General features: G+C 33.7%; 1 protein-coding gene across 2 annotated transcripts; it reads left to right on the top strand.

Annotated features, from left to right (window-relative positions):
* Positions 1-10,320: 10,320 nt before the first annotated feature.
* LOC142613795 (putative methyltransferase PMT14) lies at positions 10,321-17,112 on the top strand. 2 transcript variants are annotated; one of them, XM_075786297.1, is made up of 7 exons: positions 10,321-10,554; positions 11,267-11,938; positions 12,646-12,856; positions 13,705-13,987; positions 15,088-15,474; positions 15,920-15,997; positions 16,580-17,112. In XM_075786297.1, exons 2-7 carry the CDS (start codon positions 11,297-11,299, stop codon positions 16,815-16,817), a joined length of 1,839 nt encoding a protein of 612 aa, XP_075642412.1. In that variant the 5' UTR covers positions 10,321-10,554; positions 11,267-11,296; the 3' UTR covers positions 16,818-17,112. The 2 variants fall into 2 exon arrangements, with proteins under 2 accessions (XP_075642412.1, XP_075642413.1); XM_075786298.1 differs by having other exon boundaries at positions 10,342-10,554; positions 11,270-11,938.
* Positions 17,113-19,602: the final 2,490 nt, after the last annotated feature.

Raw genomic sequence — 19,602 nt, 5'->3', positions numbered from 1 at the left:
CTCTTTTCGGACCACAATGCGGCGTTTTAGAACCAAGATAGATCAGGGTTGGTTGGGCTTGATTGATTTTTGAGAGAGAAAGCTCTTTTGCTTTGTTTTGGTTTTCAGAGTACAAAGTTTTGTTCTGAGAGAGTGAACAAGGCGGCGTATTTATAGTGTTCTGTCTTTTGTTGTGTGGGGTTTTGGGTATGACGTGGCGCTTTTCTAGTCGTTTTCTTCAGTTCACACTGTCTGTCTTTAGTTGGGTATGACGTGGCGCTTTTCTAGTCGTTTTCTTCAGTTCACAGTGTCTGTCTTTAGTTAGACAGATCGTTGCAAAGCGTAGTATAAATCTTGACTACCAAGTATCTATACTTATGTTATGTCCAGTTATATATACTGAGATCTACAAAACTCTCCTGATCGTGATTTTTTTATTTTTAAAAAAAATTATTTTTGGCACAATTTGCTATAATCATATACATAATTACTTCTTGCACTATATAATCTGGACATAATTAACTATTATAGGTGATCAAGAATCAAGATAATTAAAATAAATAACTTTTTTTTTAAAACTCTTTGCTAGAATTTTAGTTGAGTGAACTGTTTAAATTTCCTAAATAGAGACACTTGAAATAAGCTATCATAAAAATTACTATAAATTACTTAATATTTTCATTATAGAGTTCTATAAAAAAGTAAATTATCTAAATAATGAACTTGCCAAATGACAAAATCCCACTAAAAAATAGGATAGTTAGATAATATATTCAGTTGGGCCACATTGCTCAACGATTAACGACTTAATTTATGGTTGTAACAAGCATATTTCTAACACTATGGTCATGAAATTACCTTCAAATCCTAGTGAAACGCGGATACTAAAAATTCAACATGACAATCATTAAGCAGCATGCCATTGTATACCAATAATTACATTATATGTGATGATGCCGAAGAAATCACCAGTAAGCTGCGAATACTCCTCAGATCGAAGCAACACCTGCGAAGAGAAAATAGATGATCGAACAGAGAGCACCGGTGTGGTGCCGGCCAAAAACCCTCCGACGATCAAGTTAGAGTCTTTTCAACAACCCTAGAGTGCCAGAGTTGAGATAATTGTCGTACCTTTGGGTCATGAGGGTTTTGGGGTATATATAGTGGTATGGGGCCGAAATAAACGCCTTGGTGAAGAAGTACTTTCCTTTTAGAAGAGTAATTCGTGGATCTTTGCCTATTGTATAGAGCCTTTTCCTTATAGGAATCTTCTTGACTAAAGTCGAACGTGTAGCGCAAGAACTTTCCTTATATTCACGTATGTAGAAGTCAAGATAGGCTAAGAATGAAGGTTGGATTGCTCCTTCAGCTTTTACCTGCCAAGGTCGTTAGCCCACGTGTACCTCCTACACTGTCGTCAGCCTATGTATGTCTACACAAAGAACGTCAGCCAAGGACCTTTACAACCAAGGTCGTCAGCCTTGACTCGTCAGCTTGATTCGTTAGCCTAACGTCGCTACGTAAGGGGTGTGGCCTCGAACGTCAAAAGGAGGCATCCTAATGAGACTGGCTGACGGGTTGTATATTCCCGTCAGCCTCCTTAACGTATTGACAGCTTGTAAAAAACGTCACTATCAATATGAAACTAATTTAAAGACTTGAACTTAATCAATTAATTAGCCATAATATTAATTGGTCTCATCTTCTCTTTTATTCTCTAACCAAATTACTTTTAAAAAATTAAGACGTTGGTGATATGATTTTCAACACAATGCACCTTTTATATAGAGATTAAATTTTATAAGGATGTAGTGTAAAATTCAAGTTTTACACCCTCCAATTTCAACATGCAACAACATTTTATCACATATTAAAGAATAAGCACAACTAAATCCAATCATTTTTAATACTCTTATGAAAATCCAACACAACTAAGAGTTTATTGAGATGTTATATGATGTGACAGGATGTATTGAGTTTTAAGTAAAAAAATTATATGACAATCTCTTATTAGATGGTACAAAACATATGTATGTATGTACGTATGTATGTATGTATGTATATATGTATGTATGTATGTATAATGAGAGAAAATACACTTTGTTTTGGGTGTATATTTCCTTCCACTCACAGTTGGTGAGATCCACTCAATTGTGAGAGGGAGGAAGCATACACCCAAAATAGGTTATTCTTCCTCGTGCAATGGAGCATATTGAAATGATATAGGAAAAGATCAACATTTTTCATTTGTCATACCTGTGGGACCTACTTAGTTGTGAGTGGGAGGAACTAAGGAAGCATACACCCGAAACAAGTCATACTTCCTCATATAATAGAGCTTACTGAAATATTACAGGAAAATATCAACATTTTTCACCTGTCATACCCACTCTTGAGACAATGCAAGAAAAAAAAGGATGTGAAGTCTTTTTCTTTGATTGCAACAAGCATTCCGATGGATAATAGAGTAAGCTAGAAATAATTTGAGACTATATGGTCATGTTTTACGAGAATTCTTCCTCTCTGGTCACAATAAAAGGCAATGTAATATTCATATTTATCTAATTTTTTCCATATTCTTAAGTCTCTTACTTTCACACATTACATGTGAAATTAAATGAACTCAAAATATATAATTGCAAATTTTACCAACTGCAATGAAATAGAATGCAAGATACTTTAGTGTACTTATCGTGTATATCAGTATATGTCATCACTCATCAATCAATTCTTGATTGAAACTTTGAAAGTACCAAAAAAAAATGGCAATTTCACTTTAAACCCTAAATATTTAAATATTTAGGTTGGTAACAAATTAGGGGTGTCAATGTTTGACCCAACCCGTGAACATGACATGAACTTGAGATGGGTTTTTTTGGATTAGGGTTGGGCCTTAATGGGTTTGGGTCATAAACGGATTGACCCAAAGCAACATGATAAAAAAATGTGTCATAAGCGGGTCAATCCACGTAACACATAATAGTCATGTTTGACACGTCAATTTATTTGTGTCAATTTGAAATGACCTACTTAACACAACCCGTTTAACTTGTATAACAAATAAATATTTATTTTATTTTAGATTTTTCAAATACCTTTTATATCCAACATATATTTTAAATTTAAAAAGAAAAGTGAGTAATTACAAAAATTTACATGAGATATAATTAGAAATTGAAACTTTTGGACCCTAGAATTACTAATATTTTTTTTTTGGCATAGAAGTTGCACAAATAAAATTGGATGAGCTTGTGGAAGATGTTATGAATTTGGACATCAACAAAGAATATATGGATGATAATTGTGGTCATAGTCAGGGTTAGTCTACTGTTTGCTCAAATTCTTTCAATATTAATACTTAGCATTTGGCAAGTTCCAAGGATATTATATTTTTGTTGAACTATGTTATTTTATTTTTGTTAAAATTTGTTATTTTGAATTTGGGTTGAAGTGTATGCACTTCTTTTGGAGTGTAAAGAACTTATTTCTAGATGAATATTATATTTTTGTTGAACTATATTATTTTGAATGTGGGTTGAAAACTTGAAATGTATGCATTGCTTTTTAGGATGTAAAAAAAATTATTTCTAGATGGATGTTATATTTAATATTATGTAGATTGAAATAGGTTATGTTACATTCGTGTCAACTCAATACGACTCGTTTATTAAGCATGTCAAATGGTTTGAGTCATGTCAACCCGTCTTATTAACAGGTCGAGTTAGGGTTGAAGGATCATGACACGATTATTAAATGGGTCGGTTAGAGTTAAGTCATTTAGTCGAATACCCCTATCGTGACGCAACACAAAATCGACACGCTAACCCGAATTGATACCCCTATAACAAATTATATAATAAACTTTTTAAAATAACAAATTAAATCCTGAATTTTCAAAATGTAACAAATTAAACCTTGCCATCAAATTATTATTATTTATACCATTCAAAGGGAGACATAAACAAAAGTTATACAAATGCTGGGTAGCACCAGCAATAGTTCAAAGGCACCATCAAATTAAATTGTTAACGTTGTCGCTAGAACCTAAAAAAATTCCAAGCAAATAGGTAGAGAGAGTGGCTGCTGCAACCCACCACCACCGCTCACGGCCCACCACTAGCCGCACACTATTATCTACAAAACGCATGTCCTTGCCATTACACGCCACCCACTAATGTCGGACCACTGCCAACCCCACCAGTCAGTGATAAATTCTAAAAGCCTTTGGTTTCTTTCACAATGGTCCAAGAAATTTTATAGATGTAGGAGGTGGTGCTCTTGATTGAGACAGGATTTCATTCAAGATTTAGAACCACCGGCTTATCTCTCAATATTGATGTAATTATTAACTACCATGAATATTCAACTACAACGAGCTCTAATTAGTTGAGTGTTTGTTTTATATAAAATTGAGAAGTGTTATATTCATAACATGTTTATAACAAATTATAGGTGATAAATTGTTACTAATTATAATTTGAACTAACTATTGAAATTACTTTTTTGCTCACCAATAATAGCTAATAATAACCTGCCACTTATGAATTATAATTTGTTGTGAATATATATCATTTCTCTATAAAATTTCATACATACATATAGAATTTAAGAATGTCCTCATTCCTTTAGACCTCAACAACTGGATACTGTCAATCCAGAATAAATTTTAAAAAGGAAAGTAGTTTTGAAAGTTTGGGGTTTGATTTGTTACTGTAAGGACACAATTCAAATTCCCAATCTATGAATGAAAGGAAATGGGCTTGAAGGGCCTTTTTTACAATTAAATTTGTAGAGGATGGGTTTGTAATCTAGATTTCAAGGATGGTTTAGATAACAAGGAAAAGAACGGGCTTTGGGCCCAATGGCACGAAATAAAGAGTTATTTGCAAGAGTAAGACTGAAAGTTCCTCCTCGGACAAAATCCGATGATAGTTTATAATAGTATTTCCTAAGGTTGGATACAATTATTGATTATCATATACTATTGGCCCTTTTTCTTACTGAAAAAGCCTCTCCCTCTTCGTAGGTCTTCCCCTTTATTTATACTTTCTCTTCTTCTCTTCGTCATCTTCCACCTCATGGTTGCAATGCTGGTTTAGGATACTTGTCCCATCAATTTTTCCCTAAAGCCCGCTGGGGTCAGGGACCAAGTTCCAAACCTCATACTCAGGTCTCATCTTTCCATCTATGCAGTCAGTATATCAATTACAGAGCTTTTAATGTATGGGCGATGGTAGCAGCTTTACCTTAGATATTCCACCGCTCTTTCTATTGTCCTCCACGTGTATTGTGTATTCCCGTAGTCATAGGATTCTTTATAACATAGCCCGAGGACACTAAACCTCTCTTCCTATGTCCTCGGCTTAACAATCCAAGGACAAATCTACTCCTCGGACGTAATTGGTCATTCGTTTATCATATCTTTACTTGGCATTTCTTTATGAGATACATTCAGATACTCCAAGATCATTTTGATGTCTTCGGATTTGGGTCTCTAGCCCAAAAGACTACGTTGGACCATCCTTGGTAAATTACTGGGCCCAATGACCTTACAGTTACTATACCTAAAATATGGGGGTTAAACTTTGAAGTACATTTTTTTAAAAAAAAAGTGTGAAAAACTTTGGCAAAAAAGAAGGGGAAAAAAAAGTTATAAGGGTAGCCATATATTGGCCTACTCATTGGCCACAACAGTTAGACTAGTTGTGCGTTTATTTTAACATATATTATGTACCACTATTAATTAATAGGTCTGGTTAATGACTCTTTAAAGCATTTACTAATGGACTATATGAAAAGAGAAATGATATGTCCACAATATTTTCACAACAATTTTACAACAAATCTTAAGTGGCAGATTGTTACTGGTTGTTATTGTTGGGGCAAAAAAGTAATTTTCATGTTAGGTTCAAATTTAAACCAATAACAACTGATCACCTATGATTTGTTGTGAAAATGTTGTAAAAATATTGTGGACATAGCATCTCTCATATGAAAAATGTTTTAATTTCACTTTTATAGAAAATATAAAAAGTTATTAAAAAATTAATTACTTTTTTTTTCTATAAAAAACTTCTAAAAATGCTTTCTAAACCAATGTATTTAAAACATTTGTTAACTTTAACTTTAATTTACAAGGGTTACAGTTAAAGTTTAGGTTCAAAAGGAAGCCATTAATGTTAGCGCAGTAGTATAACTATAGAGTTTAATAGCGCTAATTACAACTATTTTTTAAACGGTTTTTTTGACAGTTGAGATTAGTTGCACGATTTATGTTAACTTTTTTTTTTTTTTTTTTTTTTTTGTAACGGTTATTACGACTATAAAAATAAAAAAATAAATAAAAAAGCATATCTTTGTGCATAAAATTTTAAAATGCCAACTACTACTAGATTACATTACGTCGGTGGAAAGGTGTAAACGTTAATTGCTTATATTTAATTAATAATGGAAATATTTAAATTGCTTTTGTGCGTGGCACTTTTGCTATTATATAACAAAAGTGATCACAGTCAGAGGTCTTTTTTTGGGAGGGCATCTAAATGCAAGTGGCAAATGGTTAGACAAAGTACATAGCATAGGCCTTTAGGCCCTACACTACAATATAAATTCCAATTCCATAAAGGTAACCTTCTTAATTATATATTGTGATGTCTAGCTACTAATAATTTTTCATGTGTGACGTTTGTGGCTAAGGGGTGATTAAATTTCGTCGACCCACAGCCCCACATGATCTGCTTTGTCTCACTCTTGATTATCCATTACTATTGCATCATTATTACATCATTAATGTCAAAGGCAAATGATTAATTGGGAATAGAAAAATGTTACAAACTCATGGGTAGAACTCACATTTGAAAATCGATTTGCAAATGGAAAGTACTCAAGAGCTTATATACATATAGTTAAGTATATACTTAATTTATAGGGGTCACAAGAATCATAACATACTACCAAGCTCCACAGCCAACATCCACAATGGCTCACTCTATTGACATTATCTCAATGATAGCCCTCTATCTTTTTGGTGACTCTACTTACCTATCAGTTGTTTTAATCTAACCTCTATGTCGCTCATTCCAAGATTCGACTATAAAACCGTAACTCATTTGATCTCATATTTAATGAGCTACATCCAACTATTTGATGTGATGGTCAATTTTGATATCAAATGTTACAAAACTATAGATATATAACTCACCAATGAAAATCGGCTTGTAATGGGAGAGTGTTTAACAGCTTATATACACACGATTAAACTTACAGTTAATCCATGTGAGACAATAGGATTATAATAATAAATTATCTCTAAAGTCTCTAACTACCATGTCCTTGACCTGCTCGGCTCTAGTCTTGTATGGGTTTTTCCCACCTTGAAAAGGGAACACCCCTAAATTGGTCTCGCCCCATTCCATTCTCATTCTAAAAAAATACATATGTGGTAATTTTCCATCAAAAGTAATTAATCAAACAAATGTTTTTGTTATGTAAGAGATTTTGAAATTTTTGGGTGTTTTGGCGCAATTAAAAATACTGACCCGAATATAATTTTAATTTGATCAAGAATAAGTTTTCAGGGATTTTACACAAAGAAGGGTTGTAAAACAATTTCTCCCACACTGTTGTGCTCATAGTTACCGTCCAATCCAACAATGGCTTAGTATTTAACCTAGAAAGCATCGACACGGCTATAGGGTCGCCGTACCGGAGTCCGACGCGGCCCAACGCAGGGTATGGTGGGCGATGTCGTTGCCCGCGTGTTGGTGCCACGTTGGAATTTTTTTTTTCGTATCCAAATTCGCGCCGATTCGGCTCTGACGCATACCGATTCGCACCAAACTAGGTCGATTCAGGCTGAATCAGATCGTATTGGCCAAATATTGGTGTGTTTCGGCCGGAAAAAGGAAATTGGCTTGTAAAGAAAAAAAAAACTTAAATTGAAAATACCGGTGGATATTGATACAATATAGACGCTGTCGCCGTCACAATTTCACTGGCCTTAACCCCTTTCTTCTTCTTCTTCTTCTATTATTATTATTATATAAAAAAGCATATTTAGTAATATATAAAATATATAAAAAAAATATTTAATAATTTTTTAATCGCTAAACACCGACACACCCGCACTCTATTTTTTCAAAAATTGCAGAGTCTCGCATCCACACTCGTACTCGCACCTGCACTCGTACCCTCACCCGAATCTGAAAATGCACCCATGCTTCATAGTATCTAATTCTCAGATTAGATGTTTGAAGATAAATCTTTTAAACATGTGGCTTTTAGTTTGAAGAAAATAACGAGGTTCATTTTTTTTTTATAACTTTTTCTTAATTACTTTCTCATATTAGTGTTCACGCAAGAAATATGTTTTTACCAGGGATATTTTCAGAGTAGCAGTGTGAGGAGGAAGCATATCGTAAGTTATGATGGGTTTGAAAGAATGTTGCAAACTAGCATCTTGAGTTTCACAAACTCGATTTCAATCTAAAACTCGAGAGTTAAAGACTCGATTCCTACTTGGTGAGTTGGTAGTATAATGCCACATAGATCTCGAGTCTTGGAGAGTCAACTTCCAAAAAGCAAAACCGAGTCTCTAAGACTCGATTTTGTACTTGAAGTGAAGAAGAATAAAAACGATTTGAATTTGAAGAGGCACGATCTGATCTAAAGAGGAAGAACGAAGAGATGATTTGAAGAGGCACGATCTGATTTGAAGAGGAAGAACGAAGAGATGATTTGAAGAGGCATGATCTAGTCTTCAGATCTGTCGTCGAAGAACGAAGAAGAAGGAAAAAATAAAACGCAAGGAAGAAGAAGGAGAAGAAACCCAGCAGAAAGTAGAAGAAACCAAGCAAATGAAGAAACCCAGAGACGAAGAACAGTGAAACTCGAGTTTTTAAAACTCGAGTCTTAATAGCATCCACGTGGATTTTTCGTCCACATCAGCTCCCACCGCTTACAAATCGAGACTTAAAAACTCGAGTTTTATCTTGGAACTCGAGTTTTAGACACTCGAGATGCTATTTTCCATCATTATTTTGAAACGTGACAACTAACTAAATTTTTTGATATTTAATGTTATTTGAAAAAAAAAATCTGTTTTTACCTTCAAAACAAGCACAAGATGAGTAATTAAAATTATACATACCCGAAAATTTAAAATTTTATACGTATTTATATAAGCAAATGTTAAAATAAATCTGATTTTTGAGATATAATCTCCTATTACAAACCAATTTTACACAAGTTTTGACAGGGAACGACAGCTAAACGAATTCAAGTTCGATAGTATGTTTTTTGTAAAAATCAATAAATTGTGTAAAATATTCAACTTTTCCCGGCATACGCCTAATCATTTATTTGATTGGGTTTTTACTTTTTACAATAGTAATTGTTTTTGAAATCTTTATAGAACTATTTATTTTGATTACTTGCAAACATTGTTGTGAGTTCATAATATCTTCATTTTTGTCCATTACAAGTCTATTAGATCTGTCTACTCCTAGGCTTTTACACCCTTCAATTTTATTATAACCCCATGAATAAGTAACTCAGCTCTCACAACTTATCATAAAATTCTTAGGGGTATTTGGTAGAGTAGTTTGAGATGAGATTTTTGTAGTTTGAAATGAGATTTTTGTAATTTTTTAAAATACATGTGGGTGAAAAAGTGCATGAAAAAGTGCGTGGAAAAGTGTGTAATGTTGTTTAAAATGTAAAAATATGAATTTGAACTCTAATACCAAACAGGCCTAACCCGCAAAAAATAAAAATTATTAATCTACAAAAGCTTCCTTTAGCTTTTCTTTTTTATTTTTTCCCTTCTTCTTTTGTCTATTTCTATGCTAAGTATGCTTATCTCTCAAGCTGACAAGTGACAACAAATAAAGACCTAATCTAAACTTATTTACATACATTAATTTGTATAATAAAGTATGAATTTGACTAATCTCATAACATTAATTTAACTTACACAACTTTTTTCCATAATATTTTTCATCATTGTTAAATTGGTTAAGCGCGAGTGAGCACAACTTTTTACAAGGATCGATCAATTTTATTTATTTTTACCTCTCTCAATCAATTACGAGAAGACACACACTTTTTATTAAACACTTATATACATACACCTAATAGACTTGTATTTTCCGCTATAATTGTGAAATAGTAAAATCGTCTTCATTTCACATTTTATGATTGTAGCCTTTCTGTAAATGAGCAGCATGTATTTAAATGGGAGATCCGATCGGTTTGACAATAAAGGCAAATGGGGGCCATTACTACAGTTTTTTTCTTTTTTTTTGATAATTGGGGCCACTACTATAGTAGATCCCATTTCTAGGCTAGTGACTTGTTGATGATGAGTACAGTGGCAATGAATAATAGGGTCTGTCGGTGGATTGTTCCATTCCAACCAAAACCAAAAAACCAGTGTCTCCAAGTCCAAGCTCACTCCTTGCTTTGACTCTTCCCATGAAGAAGTGGACTACTACTGCTGCTGCTATATGAAGTTTTAGCTCCTACTATATACATGTCTCTCTAAGTTAAATCTCTCTCTTTGTTCTCTGTGGCCAGGTAAAGCATGTGCATTGTGATCTCATTTTCTGCTTTTTTTTTTTTTTTTCCTTACTGGGTTTTTGCTTACTGTCAATTCTTATATGTTCCATGCACTTGTTTTCTCATTCTTCTTCTTCTGGGTATGTCAGAAACATGTGATTATTTAAGTTTCTAGTTTAGTTTTGGTGATTGTTGTTTATGAATACTTATTGTTATCTATACTCAAAGATATCAGATTTGGTTGTATATTTCCATTAGTTTTTCAATTTCAATTCACATTAACTTTAGACTTATATATATAGATTAAGGCTGTGTACAAATAACCGATGCAAAAAGATATGAGTTTCATGCCTCTCCTATGTTTGATCATAATGTGATTGAAAAGTAGAAGAAGTTGCGTTTTTTAAAATTTTCCTAATTCGTCACTGTCTAGTGATATAAACTGATCTAAATTCATTGAATTTTGCAGTGCTATTCGTTTATTTTTAATTACATGAAGCTTCTTGGATATATATATATATATATATATATATGTATGTATGTATGTATGTATGTATGTATGTAAAATTAGTTGATACACTTATACCATGTGTTTATAGATGATTGTTACGTAGTTGGAACAATTGTTAATGAACTTTCCCCAAGATTAATATTACTATTTAGCTTTGATTTCTCAACCATTGATGATTTGTTTCAAGTTACTGCTTTCTAATTTTGCTCTATACTACAGTAGGTTTGAGGGAATTGTCTCAATCGTATCATGGGCTCTAAGCACAACTCACAAGGCAACATACCACGAAGGCCATTATCTATATTTCTCATTATCGGTCTATGCTGTTTCTCTTACATCATGGGAGCATGGCCAAGGAGTGGTTTTGGAAAAGGGGATGGCTTAGCATTGAAAATAGGCAAGCAGACAGATTGCAACATTATAAGCAATCTAGATTTTGAGCCTCATCACAAAGTTGTTAAGATTAGTGAACCTTCTTTACCTAAAGCCAAAGTGTTCAAGCCATGTGACATCCGATACACTGATTATACTCCTTGCCAAGAACAAGACCGAGCAATGAAATTCCCAAGGGAAAATATGATATACAGGGAAAGACATTGCCCTCCAGAAAAGGAAAAATTGCAGTGTCTTGTCCCAGCACCCAAGGGATATATGACTCCATTCCCTTGGCCTAAAGGCCGGGACTATGTCCACTATGCTAATGTTCCTCATAAAAGCCTGACGGTTGAGAAGGCGGTCCAGAATTGGGTGCAGTTTAAGGGAGATGTGTTCAAATTCCCAGGTGGAGGAACAATGTTTCCTCAAGGTGCGGATGCATATATTGATGAACTTGCATCAGTCATTCCAATTGCAGATGGCACTGTCAGAACAGCACTGGATACTGGTTGTGGAGTATGTTGATAATTATCTATCTTTTTTATTGTGTTTGGATCCACATGTATGCATATTGTAGTATTCATCATATTTTAAAACTCAATTTGTTGCCCTACCCCCCCCCCCCCCCCAAAAAAAAGAGCTCCTAATTTCCCTTCTACCTTTAGCTTATCTGGATTCGCGTTGAGAGCCCATAAACTGTAGTAATTTTCTTTCCACTACAAAGGCCTTTAAAAATTTACCCAATTAGGCCTCTCTTTAATTACATGGAAACAATAAGATAGAGATGCTCAGACATAAACATAATGTTTCTCTTGATATCATTCTTAAAATACCATGCCTGTGCTGAGGCCTGAAAGGCACCACAACTGGTTGATGTATCTTCCTTGAAGAGCTTGATATATTGGGAATCAGCATTAGTTTTATGCTCTTAGAATACCAATCTTGCTGGCTATATTCTGGACTACTTCACATTTTTCTTTGTTTCAAACTATCAATATGAATTTGATTTCTTGCTGACAACGTTCAGATGATATAATATAATTTATGGCCTAGGTTACTATCTACAGATTCCAATTTAAAGTGAAGTTCTGTCCCTTTCCTATATATCAATATTCTGGCAGTAGCTTGTTTGTTATTTTTACCAGCTGCCTAATCTACTCATTCTCAGTCAGCTTCTTAATTCAGTAATGGTTACTGGACTAATGATTCTGCTCATAACACAGGTTGCAAGCTGGGGCGCATACTTGCTGAAAAGAAATGTATTGGCTATGTCCTTTGCACCCAGGGACAATCATGAAGCACAGGTACAGTTTGCATTGGAACGAGGTGTTCCTGCTGTTATAGGTGTTCTTGGATCAATACGACTTCCATACCCATCAAGAGCCTTTGATATGGCTCAGTGCTCTCGATGTCTGATACCATGGACTTCAAATAGTAAGCACTAGGAATGTCTTTGTTCACAATCATATATTGATCTTTGCACTTTTTGCATTATGTAGAGAGCATGTAAATATATCTAGACTTTTGATTCTTTTTCATCACAAAAATAAGTATGAAAACTATTTATACATAGCAAGACTGAGATATTTTGATAGTCACAGAAATAAGAATGAAAACCATGTGTGAGCACAAATTTATCAAAACATTTATTTCATGTTAGCAATCCATGAAGTGTAAACAAAATTCTTCTTTTACATGAATAAGTCATGAACTTTTCCCAAGAGTGACTATCAAATAGTAGACATGGTGTTTCTAAATGCAAGTGAAAGCTTGGTTTATGGCTAAGTTTCAAATTAAAATCTTCAAGTTTGCAGAGTTTAAAATTAAAAAATTTCCCTCACCCATTCAACTTCCCAAAATTACATTGTAGTTTTAATTTTTATGACAAAGGCATGGATATCAAATGGGCATTGCAGAAAGAAGTTTCTTTTTTCTTGTTAAAAGTTAAAGAAAAGTAAAGAAGAAATAAAGATTCTTAGAAACCTTGAAGAAGGATAACATTTAATTTTTTAATTATAAAAGAAAAAGAAAAACGATTATATCACTTTTATTTATTTATACTTATATCACTCTGTCCTTATATGGTACATATTTTAATTACTCGGTGTACCATACAAAATTTATCTTCTGTCATCCAACTCATTCACAATATGCTATGTATTAACATTTATTAGGTACAATTTTGCATTAAAATGGACTATCAGTTTAGTACAAAGGCAGCAGAATTTTTGTGTAATTGGTAGAAGTTGATGATTTTTTTTCATATGAACTTGTCTATACAGATGGATTGTACCTAATGGAAGTTGATCGAGTCCTCAGACCTGGTGGATACTGGATCTTGTCTGGCCCTCCAATCAATTGGAAGACCTACTACAAAACATGGCAGCGGTCTAAGAAGGATCTCCAGGCTGAGCAGAGACAGATAGAAAAGCTAGCTGAACTTCTTTGCTGGGAAAAGAAGTATGAGAAGGGAGATATTGCTATCTGGAGAAAAAAAGTAAATGCCAAATCCTGTCAAAGAAACTCTGTCAATATATGTAAATCAAAGGATGTTGATGATGTCTGGTGAGTCCCTGTGCACTTCAAATTTTCTTTATTACACAAGTATATAGTTGCTATGGTGTTATTTTCTGCTATAGGTACAACATTGTTACTTATATAACATGTTTGTTGGGTTGTTGGGTTCAAAACCTGTAGACTCCCCTATGGATCCCAATTCGAATTGTATATGGATCAGGGGGAGTTATTTGGGGAGATAGTCATTTAATTGTAAAGTTGAACTACCTTACTATTACCCGGTCAGATATATCATTTGCAATCAGTGTTGTGAGTTAGTATATGGCTGGACCTCGATGTCTACATTGGGAAGCTGTTCTCTGGATTGTGAGATACCTTAAGGCTCATCCTGAATGTCGAATTTTATATAGAACCAATGGTCATTTGTGTGTCGAGCCCTTAACAGATTCGGATTGGGCAGGGTCACCCTCAGATAGGAGGCCCACCACATGATAGTGTTCTGTCCTAGAAGGTAACTCAATCACTTGGAAGAGTAAAAAGCAAAGTGTTGTTTTTCATTCCAGTGCTGAGACTGAATATAGAGACATGGCTCAGACCTTGTGTGAGCTTATGTGGATTAAGCATCTTCTAGAGAAATTGAGGTTTGATGTACACCTGCCTATGACCATGTATCATGACAACCAAGCGGTAATTCATATCATTTCCAAGTTCCAATCCAATGTTTCATTTAAGATTAGTGTGATTGCTACCTTGTATTGCTCAAAAAGAGCCCAAGTTGCTGATATGTTCACGAAACTGTTGTGCAAGGTTTACTTAGATTTGTTATGTAACAAGTTGGGACTATATGATACATATACCCTAGCTTGAGGGGCAGCGTTGTGAGGAATATTGTATAAGTTATGAGGGTAGTTTGGTCATATTGTATCTAGTGCCTGTTATTTAAATAACATATGAGTATTAGGATTAAGTAGTTTTTAACCCTAAGCCAACTCTGGTTTACTCTAGCGCTCTGTTTGTTTTGCTGGAAAACTATTTATATGGGTAGGTATTATCATTCTAATTCTTATTTTTATGGTGTTATCATTAATGCTGAAACAAACAAAGCATAGGTATTATCATTCTAATTCTTATTTTTGTGGTGTATATAGGTACAAGAAAATGGACACATGTATAACTCCTTTCCCTGAGGTAACCAGTAAAGATGAAGTAGCAGGAGGGAAGTTGAAGAAGTTTCCAGCTAGGCTTTTTGCAGTCCCTCCCCAAATAGCTAAGGGATCCGTTGAAGGGATTACAGTAGAATCTTACCAAGAGGATAATAAACTTTGGAAAAAACGTTTAATTACCTACAAAAGGATCAATAGATTGATTGGCTCTACAAGATATCGGAATGTGATGGATATGAACGCAGGCCTTGGAGGATTTGCAGCAGCACTTGAATCACAGAAATCTTGGGTGATGAATGTGGTGCCTACAATTGCCAAGAACACTTTAGGTGTTGTTTATGAGAGAGGCCTAATTGGCATATATCATGACTGGTATGCCCCTACAATTTTGTCCTCTTTGTTGCCCACTTAAAGTCTCTTACACTTTTCCTGCATTTTGTAAACTGAAATTGCAGAGAATTTGTAGCATGTGAGTTTTAATTGCAATTTTGATAAAGATGAAAATCTGTTGGTTTATGACCAACTAATAGCAGCTTACCTTATATTTTTGGTACATTCTGAGAGGGATTCATTTATAAGCTACCCTTTTCTTGTTGTTGATAGCATAGCAAATTCCTTTGCAGCTCATTTAGTATCTCTACAATATGTTGGTTTATTAATATTTTCAAAATTTTCTGATCTATCCCATTGCCAAGGGAAACATAAGAATGTCAAATGGTACAAGTTTTCATGCTCATTAAAAGCTCAATTTCTTTATCACAATGCCAAAGGCTATGGAATCTCGATGACATTTTATTCCCTATATATCTTTGTTCAGGTGTGAAGGCTTCTCTACTTACCCAAGGACATACGATCTTATTCATGCTAGTGGTGTCTTCAGCTTGTATCAGAGCAAGTAAGCCTCATCTTCATCTTCCTGTATGCCAGAAATCATATCAGGATTTGGCATATTTAAATTATTTGACATGGAAGCATTCCAATCAATGATAATTTTTGTAGTCATAGCTTCTTAATTTTTGGGAATTTTCATGTGTATCATTTTCATTCTAATGTGTCCTACTTTATTGGAACTCAGCAATAACGTCTGATGCTAGAATCTGTAAACCACTTAGGAAAGCCCACTATCTTTTCTTAAAGGTTCTGAATCAATGATAATAATGGATTTCCGAGCTTGAATTTTTCTAGGGGCAAAGTGAAAATAGCACCACCTGTGCAAAAATTTTGGTCAGCACCTTAGTCATCTATAGTTTTTAACTCAACTAGTTATTCTTTCTTTTTCTTTTTCCTTGTTAAAAATGTACATCTTTATTTCTCTGTTGCAGAGCGTGAAAAGTAGGTTGCAGCAATTTTTACATTATCTGAATCTAATAACTGAATCCAGATTATATGGGTTTTCTTCTGACAGAAAACCTCATTTGTAAGAAATTTTTACTACCTTTGAATTCTGATGAAAATATATATGTAAATGCTTGAATAGGTGCCCATTGGAATACATCCTTCTGGAGATGGATCGCGTTTTGCGGCCTGAAGGGACTGTCATCTTGAGGGATGAAGTTGATGTGATGAACAAGGTTAAAAAAATTGCTGGAGGCATGAGATGGAGTACCAAGTTGATGGATCACGAGGATGGCCCCCTTGTGCCTGAGAAGATATTGGTTGCAGTAAAGCAATATTGGGTTGGTAGCAGCGGAAACAGCACATCCAGAGATGAATAAATCAGGTCTTTGCTTGCTGGTGAATGAAAGCAAAGACTGGCACTAAGTCATGATTTAAGTTACTCCTGAGTTGAGGGACTCAAAGAGTTCTGATCCTCATAGATGGCATGTGTAAGTTATGAATTTGTGTTATTGGTGATATAGAAATTTATTTCTTTTTATCCTAGCTAGTATTCTTGTATTGATTTTAGAGGCAATGGTAGAAAAAAGATGCGCAAATAGCATTTCAAGAATACTATTAATGATGTTAAGCTCGACATTGATAATCATCATATAATTTTTTGTTTTTTTTTGTTTTTTTTTTTGTCCTTATGATGAGCGTTCATCTCTTTTTTGCTCTAAAATTGCATTGGAGGCTTCACATTAGATCAACTAGAGTGTAACCCGTACTTAACGCACAAACATTTATTTATATCGGTATTAATGATGAAGTGGTTTTACATAGGTGAGTGAAGTGATCACTTTGGCATTATGAATAATTCACTTGACACCAAAATTTTTTAAAAAATTAAATTAAATAGACACTTGGCACAATGTTATATTACAATGTTTTTATTATGACTTTTGTATCCTTAAAAAAATGGAAAATACATTGAAATCATCATTGATTTTTATTTTTATTATTATGGCTCAAATTGCACAAAATAGCAGTAAAAAAACTTACAAAGAAACCTACGAATTATGAGTTCTAACACAAAATAAATATAAAAAAGCTAACTTCATAAATAATTAATTAGAATGTTTCTTTTTCTTTTTCTTTAATTCTAAATCAAAATACATTTATGACCTTCCCAAACTAAAATCCTAAACACCTAAAGACTCAAAGTGAATTATAACCTTCACAAAATCCACAATGCCCGACTTCAATATCAAAACCATAAACTACCGTCATTGAACAAAAAACACAAGTCCCCTTCCTTAGTCATAGCCTACTTATACGAGTTAGGATCAAATGGTACTACAATGTTAAGTTATGTAGGTGTCATTGAAAGGATGAACGTAATTGAGGTCACTTTTTTTTTTTTTTCTTTTTCTTGAGTGTATTTGAGATGGAATGGCATGAAGGCTTGTAGGCATACGTATAGAAAAGAGTAAAAGTGAAAATGGTGGATGGAAATGCAAAGAGTTTTTTGTGTGTAGGAGAGGGGAGAAGTCTTGAAACATTGAATCAAATTAAACAAATAGTAGTCTTAAAACATTGAATAAAAAATTTAACAAAAAGTATTCTTGAAACATTGAATTAAAGAAAATAAAGAGCTCATATTTTTAAATTTGTTTTTATCTCTAATGTAGCTTAAGAGTATTTCAATTCTCTTCATAAAATGCGTCACATAGTAGAACTTCATGCTCTCTCACATGAGATCTCGGTTTTTATATATATATATATATTGATTGATTGATGATTCGAACTTAATTTGGACTTTGATTGTGTTTATCTTTAATTTTTAATGGAAAAACTTTAAAATATGATATCCAAAAAACATTGATTTATCTTTCTTTTTTTTTTTGGTTGAATGTCCTTTCTTGTTCTAATTATAACTTTTGTAAACAATCCTGTTTTTAAAATGCTGAAAAATTAATTGAACCAAAGGTACACTTAGTTTGATAAAGTTTCCACCAGGCAGGCTTATTATTTCCTTGAAATTGGGTAGAGTAGCGAGATCAATTTTCCAACTATAATAATTATTAAAAAAAAAAAGTATCATAATAAAAGCATGGATCAGGTGCAAATCCTCCATCTTGACTAACATGACCACCTCTCTAATTTGACCCATATACTTTGTAATGTATTCCTAGCTAACGCAATTCTGCATATTTTAAGTCCAAACACATAGCACCTATCTAAACTACGTTCAATTTAATTTTGAGTATTTTCAATGGGCGTATTCACTAGTAAAGAGTATTTTGGTTCTTGCTTAGATTTCTTGTAAAAATTTTAGGGATTTCATTTCAATGGGCCTGCCCAAGGTCCTCAATTTTCCTTTTTCAAACGTAAAATTGCCTACTTATTTTTTTTCTTTCAAACATGTTAAATCCACCAAAATAAACATCACATCACAAATTAATGCATTAAACTTTAAACCATGACTACATAACTTTTGAATCATGAAAATGCAGCAATACACATTGACTGCACTGTCTAGTTCTTGAGAAAGCATGAAAGAAAGCCAAAAAGTCCAGACTCTTATTTTAGTCTGAACTAAAAGGAGCCAAAACACTAGAAAAAGCAAAGAAGTCTTGGAACACAGATTGAAAAATGTGACCGTACTAGCCACTAGGTCTGAGTAGAAGGGAAAACTAGGAACATTTTTCATAGCATGTCATCCATGTATAGTATATATTAAACTGTCGGACCCAAATCATGTTACAAACTGTTAAGGTTTTACAATCAAAATCTATTGCAAGTCGGACCACAAATTTGTGCAAACAAAATATGGCAAGTTTTCTTATTTATTCACAAACTCGTATGCTTCTTCAAGAAAAAGTTCAACTACTTAAAATGTAAAGATCCAGGCGAAAATTACATACAAAAAGAACCTTAAGTAATACATGAGTATTTACCAGAAGTTCAAATCTCTTTAAACAATACAATGAGTACACCAATATCAGAAATTCCAGTGCTTTGTTCTTTCTAGATGCTAGGTTCAAAATAATCTCTAACTTAGCACCCAATTTAACCAGTGCATCAGTACATTAATTAGCTTCTCTATCCACGTGTTCAATATGAGTTCTACAGTTGCCATCAATAGGTTCTTGCAATCAAAGAGTAAAGGTTCCAATAGAT

Source organism: Castanea sativa, chromosome 10, assembly GCF_040712315.1.
Source record: "Castanea sativa cultivar Marrone di Chiusa Pesio chromosome 10, ASM4071231v1".
Taxonomy (NCBI): Eukaryota; Viridiplantae; Streptophyta; class Magnoliopsida; order Fagales; family Fagaceae; genus Castanea; species Castanea sativa.
This window is presented reverse-complemented; position numbering and strand designations above follow the sequence as displayed.

What these genes read in the sequence shown, in the direction of transcription:
- LOC142613795 (XM_075786297.1), top strand. Translation starts at nt 11,297, where the DNA reads ATGGGCTCTAAGCACAACTCACAAGGCAACATACCACGAAGGCCATTA. An exon ending in GATACCATGGACTTCAAATA is followed by an intron (nt 12,857 to 13,704) that starts GTAAGCACTAGG and finishes TTGTCTATACAG; the next exon opens with ATGGATTGTACCTAATGGAA. An exon ending in ATTGGCATATATCATGACTG is followed by an intron (nt 15,475 to 15,919) that starts GTATGCCCCTAC and finishes ATCTTTGTTCAG; the next exon opens with GTGTGAAGGCTTCTCTACTT.